Source organism: Xiphophorus maculatus, chromosome 16, assembly GCF_002775205.1.
Source record: "Xiphophorus maculatus strain JP 163 A chromosome 16, X_maculatus-5.0-male, whole genome shotgun sequence".
Taxonomy (NCBI): Eukaryota; Metazoa; Chordata; class Actinopteri; order Cyprinodontiformes; family Poeciliidae; genus Xiphophorus; species Xiphophorus maculatus.
In genome coordinates, this window is record NC_036458.1 from 11,243,228 (window position 1) to 11,263,906 (window position 20,679).

Sequence of the window (20,679 nt, forward strand, 5' to 3'; positions counted from 1 at the left end):
GTTATGGAGAGTACTATTTGTGCAAACAAGATTATATTGTGAAGCAAGTTATGTAAAATAAATGCATTATACAACTTGGAATGTATACATGTCCAAAAATCGAAGCCACAAGGTAGCCAAAATGCCACCATTAAAGGAATTTACTAAAAGATCATGCTGTACCAAAGAATATAAAGGCTATGATTTAGACTGTAAAATTAAGTAGGAAGGAGTTAACATTTTCATTTTATTTTAATGATTGTCATTATCTCTATTGCTCTATAATTATTTTTGATTGGCAACAAAATATAGCTGGCTCAGAAAGCAAGGAAGTTTTTGATATGGGTACGGCTCTATGCCTAGGGTGCCACTGTTCCAGAGGGTGGCACAATTATTTGAATCGAGAAAAAAAAAGGAAAAATGTTGGGGGTTTTTTGTTAGAAATGCTTTTTTTTTAAATTTTATGTCCAATCAAATATGGGGTGGATGGAAATTTATGTTGTGCATTCAGTAGACTCACGCCCTCTCCATATGGCAAAATTTTTTTCTAAAATGGGATTGTTTTTTATCCATCTGTGCCTCACTCCACAAGGTTACAATGTTTTAGGGAACCCTAAATGTTGTTTTTATTTTTTTTATTTTTTAATGGGTTCTAGAGTAAAAGTTTGATCTGGATAGAGAAAATAAATCTTTTGTGAAAACACTGACATATTAGCCTAATATTTAACCTGACCTATAACCCCAAACACATCGTATGTGTCATACAAAACAACAACAATAGCGGATTACATGTTCATGGTTGTGCTGCAGCTGCTGCTGAACCTCATTATTCAACTTCAAGTAATCCTCTGTATGTTGAACAATTTGGCTGAAACGAGAAGGCAGATGCGTTTTCTTGTTGCGTTTACCAATAAACTAAGGCTTTATGTGCTTGCCCCATAGTCCATGATTAGTGCTATTTACACATCTGAGTGAGTAAAAATAAAGTTTTTGGGATATTCTCTGTGATTCAGGGTGGTTAAAAACATACCTGGAAACGATTCCGTGTGGATGTGGGTGATTTTGAAACCAACAAAATGTTCCGTTGTGGACAGCACCCAAGTTTTATGGTTTACCAGTAAACCAACATTTAAATTGGCCACATCACAGAATCACTTTTGTTTGAGTCTATTAGTCACATTAATCTTTAAACAAATAGAAGTAAATAAACTGTGCAGGCATTTTATTTCTCTGAATTACTATTTTGGTCTTGCGGTCATGTTGGATGTACAATTTAAAACCAGGTCTCGCTAGCGTGAGGAAGGAGTAATTTGTTTGTTTGGTTGTACTTGCAAGCAAACTGTCAATTATTTATTCAGATTTATTTGCAAACTGATGATTTTCCTCTATGATTGTGGTCATTATCTGTATCAGATTTTCTTAAATCCTTTTTCAAGACCCAGCTCAAAATCCTAATTTTAAATTTATAATACTTTAAAATCTTTTTAAACTGATGTTCTTCTGAGCAAATTTAAAAAGGCTCATTCATGATAAGCGCAACAAATATGAAGGTCTGAGATCTAAGTTCTGTGAGAAAAGGAGGCCCGCTGCTGCTCTGGGTTCTCTAGCTTAGCTTGCTTATACCTTGGGCAGGTTTATGGAGATAGGCAGGTTTGTGGTGAGCCCTTTCGAATTTGCAGTCGGCCATATCCCATTTTCTATTCACGTTAAATGCACAAATTGATTTCCAAATGACTGAATATTGATTAAATTCAAGATTTACATTAAAAAGAAAATATAATCCCCCCCACACTGAGCCATGCTCAGTTAAATCTACTTAGTTTATTTTTTTTTTACACTGCAAGATTTTTCTTTGTAAAATAAACATCCAAAAATATATCTAATCTGTGTTTTGACCTCATTCATCCAACTCCCCCCTTCCTCTCTCCTTCCCTCCCCGCCTCTGCTTGACCTCATAGTTCATTTTAGGTTGTGGTCTGATGCACTGAGCGTCATTGTGAACAGTCTCACCATTAAGGCGCTTTAAATCTGGCGCTTTTCACTCAGTTTGCCATCGTCAGTCAGCACGGCATTGGCTTTCGCTGCGGGCCAATCGCAGGCCGCCGAATCTGCGGGCGGGCGGCACGAATCCATTAACATGCACTTATCCAACCAATGGGAGGGCGTGTTTACCCTGCCCCAGAGACGCCGAGGTGCGCAGTTGCATCGGGAGAGAAACCGCTGCTTGGAGATCCGAGCCGCAATCCAGCCAGGCCGGAAGCCCCAGTCCCACTGGCCTCTGCTTTCACAGACTGAAGCAGCAGACTACTGCACAGCCTCAGATGGAGATATTCCACTCTAGCCACACTAATCTCAGATTCTGATTTTTAAATGGGCGTCGCACTTGCACCTTCTGTCCCAGAGTTTTGTGATTTTAGAATTTATTGTTATGCAAGGATTTAACACACCAGTAAGTAGTAATTTTATATACTTGATATTTCTTTTATTTTAATTTAATAAAACATTTTAGGCCCTGGCTCCTCGCTACGAGATGACTGAGGCTGTGTTTTGTCCACATTTTCTGGATGTGACATGCTGTGCATTACACACAGCACATTGTTGCAATTTTCCAAATAACAAGGCAGGATGTGTCCATCCTCTGGAATAGCCATTAATTTATTATTAAATGTATTATTAATATTATTATTATTATTATTGCATGATGCAGTTTCTGTAATTACCTTCCATTTTCTTTGAGATTTTTTTCACCTACGTATTTGTCATTTACTCATCTATATTTTAGGAAAAATAAATAATAATGATAATAATAAATAAACGTTTGTAAGAAGGATTTAGAATTTATATAATCTATTTGTAAATTTCACTAAATTGTGGTGTCCGTAAATTGCGACAGCTTGTTACAAATTCCGAGAGGCTAGGTTTTACCGGGGAGGAGAGCGGAATGCATGCCCAAACGCGACCGGGTAAGGAGCACTCTCTGCCGGCCAGCTTACCCGCGGAGGTCGGCTTGTTTTCTCAAGACCCGACCCACAAGTCATAATTTGTTTTGCAGCGTTTTGGCTAATCTGTAAATGCAGCTGACAGTCGTCAAAATTCCACACTTTTAACTTTTAAAATAAAAACGAAGCATTTATTTATTTGGTAAGCGAAGCCGTGTCGGCACGTTTGAAAAGCGGATCAAACCAAAACACTGATAAATTCAGATTTTGAACCACGTAAAGCTGTAGCTGCTCCTAATTCTCGTAAATGCGTCAACTATTTTATTCCTCGCTCATTACTGGGGAATCCAGGGTGGAAGGAACAGCATGGCGAAAGGGGGGAGGTAATGGCCGACTGCAAAGCGCTTTCTCAGTGTGAAGACAAAGGCAGTCCTCCCTGACGGGCGGCCATTCACCTTGGATTCCCCCTTCCAGACCACAAACCGACGACCTAAATGCTGCAGCGTGGCCTTTTTTTTTTTTTGGTAAACGTCTCACCTTGTGAAATCACATGCATGCACACAAATTAACACAGGAACCTCTCAGCTGAGACGGATTTTTCCTCCCCTTGCATTTGGAGCGATTTTATTGTTGCATTAGCTCTGAATTGTGAGCTGCACTTGGAGATAGTAATGATAGAGCTGAAATGAAATGGTCAATATAACAACAATATCCTTGGTCAGTAACATATGCTACAAATGTCATAAATGTATTTTTTTATAATTACATTTATTGCAAATGGATTTTTTTCTTTCTGAAGAAGTAGCCCTGTGGGACCTCAGACTGACACCATGACAAAAAACAAAACAAAATAAAAAAACGTGTTTATATTTCTAATAATTTGGTAATGCAACCCAGGTCTGCCTTTTGATGGCCTGCTTTATTTTTTTTTAATTACTGGCAATGTTCTCTGAGGGAATGACATGTCTGATTCCTATATTTAACAGCAAATTATATTTTATCTCATTTTATGAAGGCTGTTTTCCAATTTAGACCAAATAATGCCTTTTTTTTTGTTTTGTGTCAGAGGATGTCACTATAATGTATTTACTACTCAATTTGATTACCTGACCTGAAATAGGTCAAGTCAGATAAAGACAGTGAGAGTGCAGTTATTCACATACACTCACACTCGCACACACACACACCCACACACGCAGGCACACACACAAACTCAAGCAGGGGTGTGCACAGGGGTGTGCACGCCAACACACACATACACCCATAAAAAGCATGCCTTTTAGGAGCTGCTGCATATCTTACCAAATGTATAGCAGCGATATTTTTTCATAATAAATATTTATTTTGCTTTGTGACACATCCTTGAATCTTATGAACTCTGTTCATGTTCATTTAGGTGTCAGTATCCCTCCAGTTGAAACAATATATGAAAATATATATTTTTTATTCTTTTCCAATCCACCAGATTTGTTAAAAATTGTTTTATTAAATTAAATTGGAAAATATTACGTATATATATTTATATTTCCATTCACGTAGATTAAAATCAATTTGCAGTAAAATGTGGACACAGTTTGGGATTGGAGATAACAGAAGCAGGAAAGATCGTCTGCATCAAGTCGAGACAATGGAAGGAGCAGGAGAAGGAAGGCAGCGTTGTTTACCTTGGGATGTAGACTGAGTACCATCATTTTAACCCAAATGGATAAGCAATAACTTCCCCCTCTTAAAACACAATCCTCTGGTAGTTTTGTATTTTTTATTTTTTGCAAATCATAGTTTATAAAAAAAAAAAAAGGCTATTGTATATCAATATTGTTATTGTTTTGGAGTGATATTTGCAGACATGTCATTTGGATTGATTATCTGAAAAGATTATGCAGAATATAAAGATTTTAAGACTAAAAGATCTGCTTGTTGTGCATGTGTGCGTGCACGTCGGTGTGTGTGTGTGTGTGTGTGTGTGTGCGTGTGTGTGTGTGTGTGTACTTCGCCATATCGGCCTATGCATCCCAGCCTGATCAATAGAGCTGAAGCTGAGCCTGCAGTGACGCCTCGGTAGTCGCCTGCATGCATTGTGGCTACTTTGCCAAGGAGATTTCACTCGAACTGGCAGTTGTTTTTCTTTTTCGCAAAAGCGTTAATGCAAAGACGAGTGGAAAGATTTTAATTAAATAAATAATAATTTTATCATATAGGCAATGAGCATTTTTAAAAATATAAAAGGAGAGTGCAACGTAAGAGTGTTGCATCGTGGTTGAGTTTTTAATTTTCCTTGATTGTGACAGTCGCTTTGAATTTCTCTGCCCTGACAGAAAAGATGATCGGGAGCTGCGCTTTTGGCTGGAGAAGCCTGCGATCGACCGAATGCAACACATAGACAACGAAGGGAAAGGATTATTTTATGGGTTTGCATCCGATTTCACTGACCTTCCCCGTCCGGATTTCGGATTACTAAACATTCCCGCGGAATGGAAGGACGGGATTTTGCTGCTCCGGCGCACCTCCTTTCGGAGCGGGGCGCCCTGGTGCACCGAGCCGCCTCTCGGATCGCTCCCTCGGGCCACAGCTCCGTGCAGCATGCCGGTCATTTCCCACCGGGGAAGTACTACCCGTCACACATACCGATGGCTCCCCACTCAGGTCAGTGGAATATCCACGGAGGTTTTGACATTATTCTCTGCTCTTGATGGGGGGGTTTCTGTTGTTTCAAATGCGACCTCAGCGTATGTGATATGGCATTGTGTGGTGTCGTGCAAAGCAGAAAAATACATATTAGATTTTGCTTCTCGCGAGTAACTTTCGACAGAAATTAACTGCTCAAACATAAACTAACGATATAATAAAATGAAATTTGCATTAAGCTCATAATTGGACGTTTTTTGAATAATCTAAATCTACACTTGAATCAGCTTATTCCAAAAGATAATGAAGGCAGCTTTGCTAAACAAATAGTGATTTGATTTTAAAATGCCATGCAATTTAAAAAAAGAGAAAATAATCCGTCAAGGACCTGGTCTGATTTTTAGACACACCATATGTGCACTGGTTTTCTCTATCTTGCATGCATTCAGGAGAATCTGTCACTTCACGTAAAACGCATAGGTGTCACCCCAGCGCCATCACTTAACCAAAACCTCTATAGGTCAAACATTAAAGGTATAAAGCTCGGGTGGAAAGGTCTTCATGCTCTACAATGCAAGCTAATGGGGGCGTTAAAGGAATACAAGCAATGCCGGGGGAAAAATCCCATTCTGCATTGGGCTTTGAAGTGTCTGGGTGCAAATGTGTTCACAGTGCATGCATCAGGTTTAACAAGTGACTTAGGTATCATCTTAACCCAAATGAGCACGTTTACAAACAGGAGAGCATGAAAAGAGTCAAAATGTACCTCTTAGACTGCACACTGCAGATTTATTAGGAACATACATAAGAAAAGCAACTCCACACCAAAGCTCCAACTAAGCAGACATTAACAAATCTATATATTTATAGCTTCAATTAATTTTTTAACACTTCAGGGCCACAATTGACACATCTTAGTCATTAAATTTATTTAAGCTTGGCATTATTATAAAAAATACACAAAAGTATATGAAAAAAGCAAATTTTGCAGATGTTGTAATTGGTTTTATTTTGCAAGTAGATGGTGTTTATGTCAAAGCATGCATTTAGTGCATCAAATAGTTTCGCTTCTAAAATGCTGTTCTGTGATAATATGCTAATGAAGCTTCTAAAAAGACGCTTATGATGCATCTGAGTGTTTCTCAGCTGTGGAAAAAAAATTCTAATACATATTGAACCACTTAAAAGTAATTTTAACAGCTGTAACTGTACAAAATTAAATATTTGCGTAGCTGGTTCAGTTGGATAAGAACACCATGAACCTCCTATATGTGTTTTGTCTCATATTTCCAAACATTTTAGATATCAGTTTTTTTTATTTCTAATACACAGTGTTGTGGCAGGCTGACTAAAGATTTTCTTTTTTCAAATCAAATGTTTGTGAAGGTTGTGAGTTAATTCTAAAAAATAAATAAATCCAGATAAACAAGAAGCATAATTAGTCATTCAAGAGAATTAATGGGCGCTGTTCACCATTCATCTCTCACCACACATGTTTGCTTTTGGCATTGCTCATGTATCCACGGAGAGCCTGCTGCATTTGTGCACCTTTTTGTTCTCTTTCTGCATGCAGATGTTTCATTGGAAACATGAAGGCTAACGCTGGTTGCGCGTTGCAGGTGCTTACACCAATCAGACGTTGTGTGCCTATTGAACAACGTCAACATGCAGACCTATCCTCCAAATGTCATCACTGTTCAATGAGCAGCAGAGGCGCTTTATTGTTCTCCTTGTTTCGTCATCAACACATGGGGAGGGACTGAAAAGCGGCCCTGTTGTCCTGCACATAAATATGATTTAATTCTTTACATTTTTTGCTTTTGATTAAATTAACTTACAGAACAGCCTGACATAACTTCACATGATTTCAAAACCTGTACTGGGTTCTATGAAAATTTTTTTCTATTACATTCAGCTGATTTGCAGTATTTGATTTATTGTTTTAATATTATATGAAAATGTCAAGCATGTCATAATGCAAATGGGTGGATGAGGGATGAAGCTTAATTTGAAATCATTCATGATTTTCATTTTTCAGGTGGTGATGCACTGAAACAATAGATGTGTTATGTTGAAACAGACTGTTCTCATTTGTAAGTTCACGTTTTCAGTGGACTATAAGAGCATTTTTGTGAAACTGGTTCTCTTTATTACACTGAAGTAATTTGAACTCAAAGCTGAATATAAATTTTTTTGTTTTGTTTCCGGAGATATTTATTTATTTATTTTTTTATTTATTTAAGAGTAATTAGAGATACAACCAATTACGCTTTTCCTCTCCAATATCGATTTCCAATTTTCTTTAAGGACTGACCTGCCAGTTCCAATTTTGACCAAGTCAGACTTTTTATTGTTTGGGTTACAAAATGAAAAAAGGAAAAAAGACAACGTGCTGCAGGTTCTTTAATAGAGACAGTAATTTTGAATCTAACAGAAAATGGATATAGCAGAGCACATGCTCTTGTTAATGTAAGTATCTAGACCAAAAATTTTGAGTTCTTAGTTGGCGTGCAAGTCTTAAATGGGAAAAGAAAATCTGACCTATTAGTATTTGACGCTCCGATCACCATTCAGAACATTTAGAATACAACAAAAAGTGAAGAAATTACAAATGATCTAAATGTCTTAATCAAAGTTCAAGTCCCATCTCAAATAATAATATTACATGAAAATAGAGATGTCTTTTTTAGTGGAGCCTGTCTATGGTCTACTTAATTGAATTTTTTATTTTATTTTATTTTTTTACGTATTTCTCCTTAATTAATATGAGCAAGTCTGGAGTTTTAGGATGTCAAACTGGTTGAGGGTTGTTCATCTTGATGGGCCAGGTCATTAGCGTTCCATTGAGTGACCTGTGTGCAAGCAACATAACAACACAAACCGTGCGTGGTGCTTGCTGAGTGTGTTCAGTTTCTCTGCACTTTCTCCCCCTGGGGACTAACTTGCACACTAGTTCACATGAATACTTTACAAAGAGCATGAATATTTCAGGGTTGATGTAAAAATGCACTGAGAGGCAGGTTTCTGATGTGGCTCCATGAAAGGCCTCGTCTGACTTTGCAGAGGTATTTATCGCGAGCGCTTCCGACACCTTTTGCTGTTGAAAAGAGTGACGGCAGCTGCAACACTCTCCCTTGGCATCGTTCCCAGCAGGGTTGCAGAATTTTAAACATAGTATGGGAGAAATTATTCTTTTTTTGTTTGTTTGTTTGTTGCGCAGATTTGTAAGTTTGGCGGTAATTAGGCTACAGCGGGCGCCGGCATGCAGTTCCACCTTCTTACTCGCTGAACCGTGTTGCTTAGAGCCAATGGAAATTCCGTCAGCTCCCATTTGCCTCTGTCCATCTTCACCTACTACAAGTCGGTCATTTGTAACGCACGCCAGGTGGTCGATTTATAGTTTACACTTGCACTGTGTTCTGGGAATGTGACATTGGAGCGGCTCCTCTCTTTGTGTACTCCCTGAAACAGTAAGACCTTTAAATGCATCTAATGCTGTTTGATTTGGCCTGTTCCTTTAGAAGGACTTTGAAATAGAAATTTTATCTTCCATTGGCTCCAGCGCAAAAGTTGGAGACAGACTTGTCTTTGGCTGTGAACCCTGGATTCAGATGTTGGGCAGTGTCAGTGCGCAGAGACACAGTGGGGCTGTCTTCCACTGCTGGCATTTATGGCTGCGGGTTCATCTTTCAGCCATATTGTTCTGATCAGGCCACTCTGGCTGAGGTGTGGCTGTGTGAAAGCAGCGTGGGGGTTCAGGGCTCTGCTCTAAACACCCCATATAATCAAAGGTCATATTTGTGTCATCTTCCTCGGTCGGCCTCCCCTTCCTTTACATCTGTCCTTCCCTCTTTCCATAAGCTGTCCTCCCAGTCTCTTCCCCTCCAATTTTTCAGTCTCCTTTCTTTGCAGCAGGAAGACCCTCGTGTCTGGGAAGCAGTGGTCTTCCTGCCACTTCTGTTTTAGCTACCCTTCTCTGCCTCTGGGCCATTGTTGCAGACCCCAGCTTGGTGTGTGTTTTACAGCTGCTGTTAAAGATAAAAAACAGTCCCTTCCACCCCCTTTATTGTTTACTGGTAGGATGTCCCTGTCATTCCCTTGGTTTTTATGTCCTAGCTGGATATCTTAGACCCCCTCCCTTCAAATGTTAGCCGTCTTGTCTTCCTTTGCCCCTTTCCCCCCCCCCCCCGAAGAGGAATAAATAACTTTACAGAGAGCTTTATTGAATGTCTCATTGCAGGACTATCCCATGGGTCTGTGATTGTTGAGGAGACCCTTCAAAGACAAACATGGGTGTCTCTGGTGGAGTTAGCAAACCTCAGTGAGTGGTTAACAGTTGTTTAAGGAAAAGGAGGTTTCTATTTCAAGGCCTTGGTGCTCATGTTTTGTGAGCACTTAAAAGATTGTGCCATAGCTTATACCCACCTTATGTCCTTGAGGATCCTTGGCTGTGCTGTTCAAAGGCATAGCTCAGATTTTTTTTAGTGAGGTTCTGTGAAGTAGATATCAGTAACAATTATCTTACATGTAATAGACAAAATGTCTTATGACATGAGTTTGGAGAAGGAAGGGACATACATCCTTAGAGAAGTGAAAGGCTATCCATTGGATTTATTTAAAGATGATTTTAGCAACTCAAACTGAGAAGTTTCATATCAGTGGGATACAATGCTATACTAATGAATATTAAGAGTTTCTTTCAGATCAGTGCAGTCTAAGGGACTTGCTGCAAACGGGAGAGAAATGGTGAAAAAATGTCAGACTTTCATTTTGATTTGATCCATGTTTATGCCATTATTTTTGAAGGTGGACCAAACTGTCTGGACAATGACATGTAATTACATCAACTGCTCATTTTGGCTTTTATCACAAGAAGCTGCCCAGTATGAGCAGCATGCCAGTCAGTGACTTATCCAGACTTGTTTTTCTGTATACAAGGCAAGAATGCAGCAGTAGAGATAAAAATGGCAAAAAAAAGAGAGTATGACATGTTGGTGTTGCACAGACTCAGAGCGAGGAATTGCAACAATTTATAAGTTTTTAGATCCCCTATGTGTCAAGAAATCATGTGTCACTTTCACCATTTAGTTCACTTTCAATCTCTCTCTTTATTTGACAGTCCATTCATGCTTCCATTGTAAGTGAACCACACTTGGGTTTACTTGCTAATGAACTGTGACCTCTGTTTTCAAGAACGTGCATGTTTTTTCCAGATCAGAAACTTGCTTTTTGCCTAAACAAAGTGGACTCTTATGGTAAAAATCAAAACAAAATTCTGTTGTAAAGCCTTGCCAAATGATTTAACTGTCACAAAAAACGTTAAGTTAGTTGTTGCTTATTTCTCTGCTCAGTCACAATTGTTCTACTATTCAAAGTAACGTTGGTCGAGGCTCCCAGATTCCTTTGTCTGCCTCCTTGGCTTTCAGTAAATGGACTTAAAAAATTAAGAACTTTTTTTGTCATATCACACACTGAAAACACTGTCCCATTCACCCATGTGCACGATCAAATGCTTCTCCAAGTCTCCAACTCTAGCCTTCATCCTACAACTCCAACTGACAAAACTTTGTGAAGTAACCCAGTCATTGTTACTTCACAGCAATGAGAAAACAGCTACAAACTTAGCTGTCTTCGAATTTACAAAAGAGCAGACATTTATTGCATTTATTATACCATTGTATCTCAAGGCTATGAACTTTGTCATAGTTGGTTGTTTTAAATTGCTAGAATTAGCAAAAACAGGAACAAGTATCCACTGGCAAGGTTGGTTTGCAAGCCCCGTCATTCTCAGGCACCACCAGTCTCAGTGCTTTTCAGGTTCCTAGATTCTTTGCTGTCATGCTCTCATTCATAAGCCCAACCAAAACCTGGAAACCAGACCGTTACTCCTTTCAGTAATCCTAACCCAATGCAAAAAAATGTGCATCGATAAGACACTAAGGTATTGCTTTTTATCATTTGGGAACTGGATATTGGGAACTGGGAACTGGAAGAACATTGGTCTAGGTTTCCCTGGGTGCATGTGCCAAAAGGACATAATGTCATGTGTGAACCTGAAGGAATTTGGACTGTGTGTGGTTAAAGTAGTATTAAAAGCCTGCAGCAATCTGTTATTTAAAATGATGGCCTCATGTCTGACTAACTCTTAGCCATATATCAAGTTGAGGATGTCATCACTTTTTTCCTTGTCCAACATATTTATGTAGCTTCCTAACACCAAAATTTACTAAAAAGTGTTCAAATTCTGTCTTTCTAAATATTTGTGGATGTTCTCAAAAGGCAACTTGGTGAGATGAACTGGAGAAGGTGTTAGGACAGGACGTAGGTCACTCATTTAACTTGGTCTCCTCTATGGCCTGTTGTTAGACTCATTTGTGGATCTTTATGAGATGACACGGCTCAGGGAGGGCAGTCACTGCAGTCCGCCTGGAGTCTGCCGTTGCTTGGCATCCTATACCTGGCTAAAATAGCACTTTGCCTGGAGCTGCTACTGCCGGTACCATCTGTCCCCTTCCCCATGACACCGCACTTCTGCAAACGTTTGGCAAGGCCGGTCAGGTATTGTTGAGAGGGTTAGCCCTTGACATAATTGTGAATAGTTTTATCTACAAGAGTAAAATATTTTCAGTATACTCAAGGATCCATAAAGCCATGGACATTTTTTTCAGTAAATTTTTTAAAAATTTATTTCCATTCTAGTATGTTTATAAATCAAATCAAAAAATGTATTCTGCCTCTGTTTCAGAAAATTCTCGGGTCATCAGGAAAACTTTCCCAACAGTTTGAGATCTGTCTTTCAGAGAGAATTTCAGCAGCCATGTTACAACAGATACTTGCTCTTCAAACTGCTTCCTCCCTAAACTTACACCATGTGGCACAGTGCCACACAACCCTCGCCTCGAGCGTAGGGCGTGCACACAGGTCCAACACAAAGAAGATCTGCAGGTGAGAGTGATGGGCATGAAAATACCTTCCTTTATTGGGTTTCAGAGCATCGGATTTCAAAGCCCTCTCATCTATTATGAACTAAATATAAGGAAGCGAGAAGCTGAATTAGGAATTCAGTAGTTTTATTTCACTTCCTCTGACTAAATGGCATATAGACCGATTCATTTACCCCAAATCAACCACGTTAGTTCTGTGTTTCCTTTTTCTTTTTCCTCCTGTGTGCATTTACTCCTCCTTCTCTGACCCTCTCCCAACATCAGGCGGCTTCTCATCAAGCTGCCCCAGGCCCACCTCAGTGCGTTGCTGTATTGCATGTGACAGCTGTTAGACATCATTAACGGCTCATGCGTAAAATCCAGATTACTTTTTTTTTTCCAATTTTGTTAATGTGAATGCTCAATGAAAAGAAGAAGAAGAAGAAAAAAAAGGGGGGCAATGGCTTCATTGTTGTCACTTGATTTGCGGTCAGTGTTAGTGTTGTTAGTGGATGAATGTGTGTGTGTGTCAGTGTTTGGGTTCGTGGGTGGGTGGGTGGGATTGCGTGTGTGTGTCTGTGTCTTAGGTTTTTCCAGATGTCCAGCCTCCTTTCTGAGGCACCCTGTGGTTGGTTATGAGGCGGGGACAGGTGCACTGTTAAACCCTCCAACGGCTGAGTTTGTCTCTGCTGAAGTTGAAATATGCTATTAAACGAACAAGAAAAGCACCTCAAACAAATGCAAATATTTTCTGAACAAAATTATTATTTTTTAACTTTCTTGGAAAATTTTTTGTATGCATTATTGTTGCAGGCTTGAATTTTTATTATTGTACAGAATTTTGTTTGAAAAAGAAAACATTCACAGAATCCTGAGGCATTCGCAGTATTTATTTCTGGTCTTGATGCTCCAAACACTTATTTATTTGTATTAGAAGCAAATGTGACATCACAGTTGCTGTAAAACAGAGTTTTGCTAATATTTTAAAATACAGAAAAGGCAATTATGCAAGGTTCCTCAAATCCATGCCATTGAGGCATGGATTGAGGCATGCCATTGAAACTTTTGAAACTTTTAGACAACTTTCAATGTCTAAAAGTTGCAGGACAACTTTTAGACATTGAAACATTAGACAACTGCAATGTCTAAAAGTTGCAGGACAACTTTTAGACATTGGTCCAAGCACCTCAGTCAAATGGCTGAATTATTTCCCCACTATGCAGTCAGGTTTTCCAGAGTCCTGCTAATGACCTCAGCATTTGATTTGAACCTGCAGGACACCAGCCCTTGAGGCCTGAATTTGAGGATCCCTATATCATGGAGACATCTTAAACTGTCTCAATCAATTAACAGTGGGTTAGCATGGTAAGTGTTACTAAATGTAAACAACAGTTATTGTGTGTATTCCTTGAATAATGTAGAAAGTTATCCTAACCAAGATATCAAAAAATGCGTCCAACATTTTAACACACAGCATGATCCATGACCAACTGATAAATTAAAGCAACTTTGTTGTGTCTCAACTTTTATAAGTATCTGCTGAAATTGACCTTAGGCCAATTCACACCATCGCCAGTGCAACAAAAGGTTTGAGGTACAAAGTGATCAAAATTGCAAAAGTACAAAGCACTAAAGGGAAAATTACCATTATAGGAGTCTAAATGAAAAGCCAACATAAGTGCAGTTTGCTTTTTATGCCCTTTGTTCTTCTCCCAACTTTCTATTACAACACCTCACTGATACAGAAAATATCTAACTTTGAGTCTTTTTCAGTCAGTAATAAACATCCAATCTGAAGAGGGTTGGTGCATCCTTTTAGAACTTAGGTATTGCCTGTAAATACAATACAGGCAATATTGCATTGCCTTATTGCCTGTAAGTTGAATAAAAATTCTACTTTTTATTCAAAAATAAAAGAGTTGAATTCTTGAGTTTTCACCTGGATGGGTGCCTGTCAAGTCAAACTGAAAGTCTACTGATTCTAGTCAATTTATCTGTTTATCTTTACTACTAACAGTATGTAGAAAGTGTGTGTACAGAGGATAATCTTATAATTGCACTGATAATTGCATAATTGCACTGTCATGGGAACCTTGGAAAGTACTCCTGGAAATGTACAAAGATTTGCCATCAAATCAAGATGCATCATACTTAATAAGGGTGTGGAAGGCCTTTATTCCAGATAGAGATGATTAACGTCAGGAATTCCAGGGCCCTGAAACCATCGAGCCAGATGCCTGGATGTCAATTGAAAGGAAACTTGACAATCTCACAGATTTCTTCAGCTTCTTTAACTTTTATTAACCAAGATATGTTTTGATGAACCTTATCTTTAACCTCCAGTTATGTCCACATTCTCTTTTACCCTGTCCCATGTTGTCAAAAATGTAGTCATGGTTTAAGATAATGGATTTAAACTACTTTAAACCTGGTAAATATTAGCGCTATAAAAAAAATAGAATTCTAGTCTAGAATTAAGAAAGGAGATACTTTATTTTTACTGAAGCTATATGTCAGGAAAAAAGGGTCATTCAATGATAACTTTTAGCACCAATTTGCATTTCTCTTTCATCTGGACCTCTTTGCCTGTTATGACCACTAGGCTACACTGCATCCTCTCTGTGATACAGCATGAGATGTGGGGCAAACAACTGGCTCTGCTGCAACAGATGTGTGTTTGTCTGCTGTTGGTTCATGCATATTAGCTCATATTAGCTCGTCTTGCTGTGCCCATCCAGTGACCTACAGGGGGATGGGAGGAAGAAGCGAGGGTGGGGGATGGGATAGACTTTTGTGTGTGCGTGCGTATTGGCGTGTGTGTGTTTGTGTGTGTGGTGAAGACGAGAAAAATCACAGACCGACAGACAGACAGTGCAAAGCAACATCAAGACTAGATGCACACTGTCACATGCTGTTATACACTTACTGGTGCATCACGAACAGAAAAGATGCACACACACACACTTGCACCCCGCACAAGCATGTCACAAGCATGTCACACAGACTCACACATCTTGCCTCCCAGGAGGCCGTGGGGCCAGTGGGACAGAGAAAGCTTGAGAGTCTGGTTCATCTGTTTACTTCTAATTATAGAAACAGGACTATTTCTGCAACTGCCGCTCCAGCTTTTTTATATCCTTTAGAGAGAATGAGAAAAAAAGGAAAAGAAGGAAAAAAACAAAGCTTTGACAGCCCTTTCTCACAACAGTGAGCGGTTATCTCATCCCTTCAGCGCCGCTAAAGTCTGCAGTCTCTCAGTACAGTACAAGAGGACACTTAGAGGGGGAGAGCAGCTTGTGTTGTAAACCCTCTCATCTTTGTATAACATGAATGTGCAGATTTACAAGATGACACTTTCTTTATTAGAGAGCCAATAGGCAACTGCCCTGATTAAAAGAAAAGAAATACTTCACCTCTGCCCTGTGGGCTCTTATTTTGCTTCCAGAGACAGAGAGAAAGTACTGTCTCTCGCAGCAGCCATAAGCAAAAGAAAAAAGAGTAGAAGTTACGGATTAGCATTGTATCTAATGTATCTAGCACTAAAGAGACAGTGCCAGTGTGGAAGTTAATCCTCAGTCTTGGTTGCTGATATCCAGCTGAGTCGCTGAGTGGCTGTTGTCTGCCAGGGCTGCCTGGAGGGGAAACATTAAGGGGATGAGGGGTGGAGGGGGCGCTAAGCCATGGCCTGGGGATGGCAGGTGAGAGCCAGCTCAGGACGGGATTGGGCTGGTGGTGTTGTGGTTGCAGCTTCTTGCAGGTGCTTTCATAAAGATCCCCCAAGGCCAAACCCACAGCCTGCTGGGTGCAACCCGAGCCAGGTGGACTCCTCCTTCCCCCCATTCCCTTTGTAACACACAAACCAGCGCACAACTGAAATGTACACTACCTTGCCACTGCCAACTCCACGTGCTTAAGCCTGAGACGTGGCAGGTAAATTAATTGGCTGTGAGGTTGTAATGTAAATGCCGAGATAAAGGTGTGCTGTCTGGCCAAGGCATAGCGTAACGGGTGCGATGATAGCTCCATTGTGTTGATGTTAAGAGGAGTGTTTAGCAGCAGAGCCAGCAGGGCCTATTCTGGAGGGCTGGATAGCTTCTGATTAATAGTGGGGAATGCTTTGAAGTGACACCCAAGTCCTCACGCTCACAGGCTAATAGCAATACCATCAGTATTGGGAGCATTCCCTCTTCCTCAGTCTTCATTAGACAATTTCCCAATGCGGCTCTTTCTTACCACCTAGCCCCCTCACACCTGCCTCTTTCTGTGAGGAACTTCCAGGAGCTTTCAGGCTTTTACTTATTTTGTAATTGTTTAATGATTTGAGGTCATTGCTCTTTGTCATGTTTGTGAAACATTTACAGTTCCTTGCCAATAAAGTTCTTACAAGCCTTGAAATTTTGCCCCATTTTGTGACATTGCCTCCATAAACTTAATAGGGTTTTATCTGAATTTTATGTGATATTTAGAGAAGAAGCCACAGTAACTTAAGAGAGATACAGGAAGTCCTTGCTCAAGGGGGAGAATTTGTTCACAGAACAAATATTAGTTTTGGTCTATATGGCAGAAATCTTGCGTCAAGAGTTTGTAGATTTGCAACAAACTGGCAGAATGAGGGTTCTGTTCAGATAAGACCAAAATAACATTTTTGGACCATATTGAAAAAGCGACAAAACAATGAGAAAAACATGGTTGGGGTTGGGGTACTTCAGCACATCAGGGACTCTGGTCCAAGTTGGACATAAAGGTAAATAGAGGAAATTGAAGTCTTGTCATTTTCTTCAATAGCCTAGTCAAAGTCCATGCTTAACTCCAATTTAAAACCATTAGAAAAAAACATAAAAGGAGATACTTGCAGTCTTTAGCACAAATGAATTGCACACAAATGTTTATATATACAGTAAATATCATTTAAAAAAACATGCTATTCTCCTTCCACTTCATAATCACACAAAACTTTGCAAATCTGTTGGAAGTTTGCATTTGTGGACATAGCAAAATGTGGAAAACTTCCAGGAGTATGGGAGTTTTTTCAAAGCACCATACTTTAAGAAGTGAATTGTGGTCCACACTCACAGGGTTGATGTGGCACAAGTGGGACACGGCTGGGGGACTATTACCGGGATCCATTTTGATCTCCCGTGGTGACAGACAAGCCACAGCTGTGGATGTGTTTGCGAGCAAGCTCGTCCGTGGGTGCTTGAGTGTGTGCAAGTTTAAAAAACCATGCCAGGAGAAGCAGGGTTGGGTCTGTCAGCTGTTGGAGTAAAGTAAACTATTAGCGGTGGGACAAGGCAGTGCTTCCAGTGAAGAATTAGAACCAGTTCTAATTGCAGTGAGGTTGGGCTATGATTACATGCTGGCTAATGCACTGACAGACCTCTTACTTGGCTGCCTCTCAGAACGCTGCTGAAATGGCTGAATGCCTTTTGGTTATACAGCATAATGGGAGGGTGTGTGAATACACTTGTGCGCTCGTGCTGGCTATGTGTGGGTGGCTGCCTGTGTGTATATGTGATTAAACTTGCTTTAAAGAGTTCTTTTTTGCATGTTTTATTTTTAAAGTTTAGCATTTCCCTTATACTGTGTGTGTCTATGTGTTTTCGTGTGATAATGGTGCGCTGCCTGTTCCTCGAGTGGCTGTCATTATTTGTTGTAGAGGCAACTTTTCTTCCCAAATCAAAACTCAGCTGGCGCAACTGTCTCTGAGCAGTGGGGAAGGGCTGCGTTTGAGATTTTATGCATGCATGTGTTGTATTTGTTTTTGTATGTGTGTGTGTGAGCGTGCATGCCCACGGGAAACGGCAATCAAAGGAGCTGTGTGGTGGAGAGATTGTATGAAAGAAACGAGAGAGGAAACAGAGTGGCAGGCAGATGAGAGGGCAGCATGTGGGGGTGTGGGGATGGAGTGGGATGATGCAGGTGCCTAATTCTACCTCATCCCTGGGCATTTGCATTGCAACCGTCCATCTTGTCTCAACTGCTGTATTCGTCTGTTGGTGTTGTAGATCCACCTGCTTCAGTTACAACAATGCTTGTATGTCTCTGACTGCAATTCAAATAATAACAAAACAGAAGCACTTAATTCAGTGTCATCAAGAAATTTCCAATAGAATTACTTGGGTATTTTCTTTTCATACACATCTTATCAAAATGTCAAAATATGGAATGCGACACAAATATATTTTCTGTTTTTGTTTGGGCTGTATTGCAGACATCCTTGCAGTTTCACCAGCAGTCAGAAGGTCAGAGAAATCATTGACAGGAATTTCCTGGAATTTTGTCATTTTTCTTCGCCGATTGCTTACTAGGTTAGTCAGGGTTCACTAACACCCTAAGATTTCTTCGTTCTTACATGTACTTCAAGGTGTTTTATATAAGTGTTAAAGTTACACATTAGGTGTGCTTGAGGAAAACTGCATCGCTGGAGAAATAATAATAAAAAAATAAAAACATCCAGCTTACCAAACAATTAAATTTATGATTACTTTCCTTAGTTCATTCTTGTTAACATAAGCATGAACAAAACAAAATAGCTGTGCTAATGACAGTCCTCCATCATCCTCGTTTGTATAACCATGGTAACTCATTTCTGTCTTCCTAAGATTTTCTTTTGTCTTGTGAACAGAAAGTTTGGACAGTTAAATTTTACAATATCAAGAAGAAGAAACTCTTACAACAGTCAGAATTTGTTGGCAGATTTCTAATTTCTGGTTCTTAGCTTTTGCCTGCCAATACTGATATTAGCCTATTTAGATTTCACTTTAAGAACTTTATTATAAGAACATATAAAGATTCAAAACAGTTCTCTAGCCTTGAGATTATAATTGGTCATTAATAATTGATATTAAGAGAAGAGGTGATTTCACATTTTGTGTCTGACAGAGCAGTTGCTGGTGTATATATTATTTCATAACATTTTGACATGAAACATTACATTTTGCCAGCATCATTTAATTTTAGCGGCTAACACATTTAGCATTACAAAAATACGTCTTTTTTCCCCCTAGTGAATGTAGAGTTATTACCTTAACTCTCAGATTTCCGAAAGGATTTCAACATTTCCAAATAAAGCATGTTTTATAACACAAGTCGAAAGCTCAAAGGGAAGAAAAAACAGAGCAGCTTGGCTGTACTCCATTTAGCCTTCTGTGGTTGTCCTTAAAGGCTGTTTTTGCTTCCACCCTGACTGAAATACACACAATTCATTCATAATAAGAAATAGAAAGTCTGTCAATAAAGACATATTAAGGCCATTATTTGTCAAAACAATTTAAGAGGTTATGTGAAACATAATTACCCATTGGTAGATAAAGCAACAACATTGTAGAGTTTTCATGGAGCAGAAATTACTTTCATTTATGGCATCAACGTTGACAAAATGTTTTTACACAACAGCAACGGCAGTAAAAGAAGATAAACAGGAAGCACAGTAATGTGACACAATTGTAACCAACATCAAATGAATAGCAGCTTTTAATGACTGTTTAAAGCAATATTGTTGTTGTTTGTGGGATACTTTAAAATTGTACTATCATCTTACGCAATTGACTAGTGCTACTATAGCTAGCTTCATTGATGCTAGTTTACAAGTCACCTACGACCTAATGGCATAAAAACCAAGATGAGTTAATTAGTTATAGTAAATGAAAAAAAATAGCATACTTTTTTATTATTTAGACATAATTTACGTATAATTAGACTGTGTATAAGTGAGAATGATACTGGAAGGATTTTGGACTTAGAGTGTAATTTAGTTGTTATATCAGTTGCTGACATCTTGTTTCATTTTACGGTTGTTAGGAAACAAAACAACATGTCTTTGAGTTATTTTGGTGATGTGGAAAGTCTAGACTTCTCAGGCTAATGTGTGACAAAGCAGTGAGGTATGATGAGAGGATTGGTCATCCTTGGTTACTGGACATTGCATGGGTAGAACTATGTAATGATGGAAACTGGATGGATAATCTGATTTTCACATAAGTAAACTATGCAACTGCCTGGAATAGGTGGTTAAGTCTGCTGGGGCCTGAAAGATTAAGGAAATAATTATGATTTTGGCTTTTTTTTAGTATTTTAACTACTTTGTGTTCGGCTTTGAGTGTGTATGGGTAAATGTGTGTTTTCCCATTAGACAGATCTTCTTTCAGAAAGTGGAGCTGCTTTGAGGATCAATACTGAAACACTGTATGCATCAGTACACACATAAAACACAC

The 20,679-nt window shown here is 39.3% G+C and overlaps 1 protein-coding gene across 2 annotated transcripts in view; it reads left to right on the forward strand.

The window, feature by feature from the left end:
• Positions 1-2,147: 2,147 nt before the first annotated feature.
• The window catches only part of LOC102217257 (BAH and coiled-coil domain-containing protein 1-like), a 75,111-nt gene continuing 56,579 nt past the window's right edge, over positions 2,148-20,679 (forward strand). For both annotated transcript variants that reach the window (XM_023348825.1, XM_023348826.1), the window contains exons 1-2: positions 2,148-2,428; positions 5,234-5,561. In XM_023348825.1, coding sequence (XP_023204593.1) covers positions 5,390-5,561 — 172 coding nt within the window. In that variant the 5' untranslated portion in view covers positions 2,148-2,428; positions 5,234-5,389. The remainder of the gene's footprint in view (positions 2,429-5,233; positions 5,562-20,679) is intronic.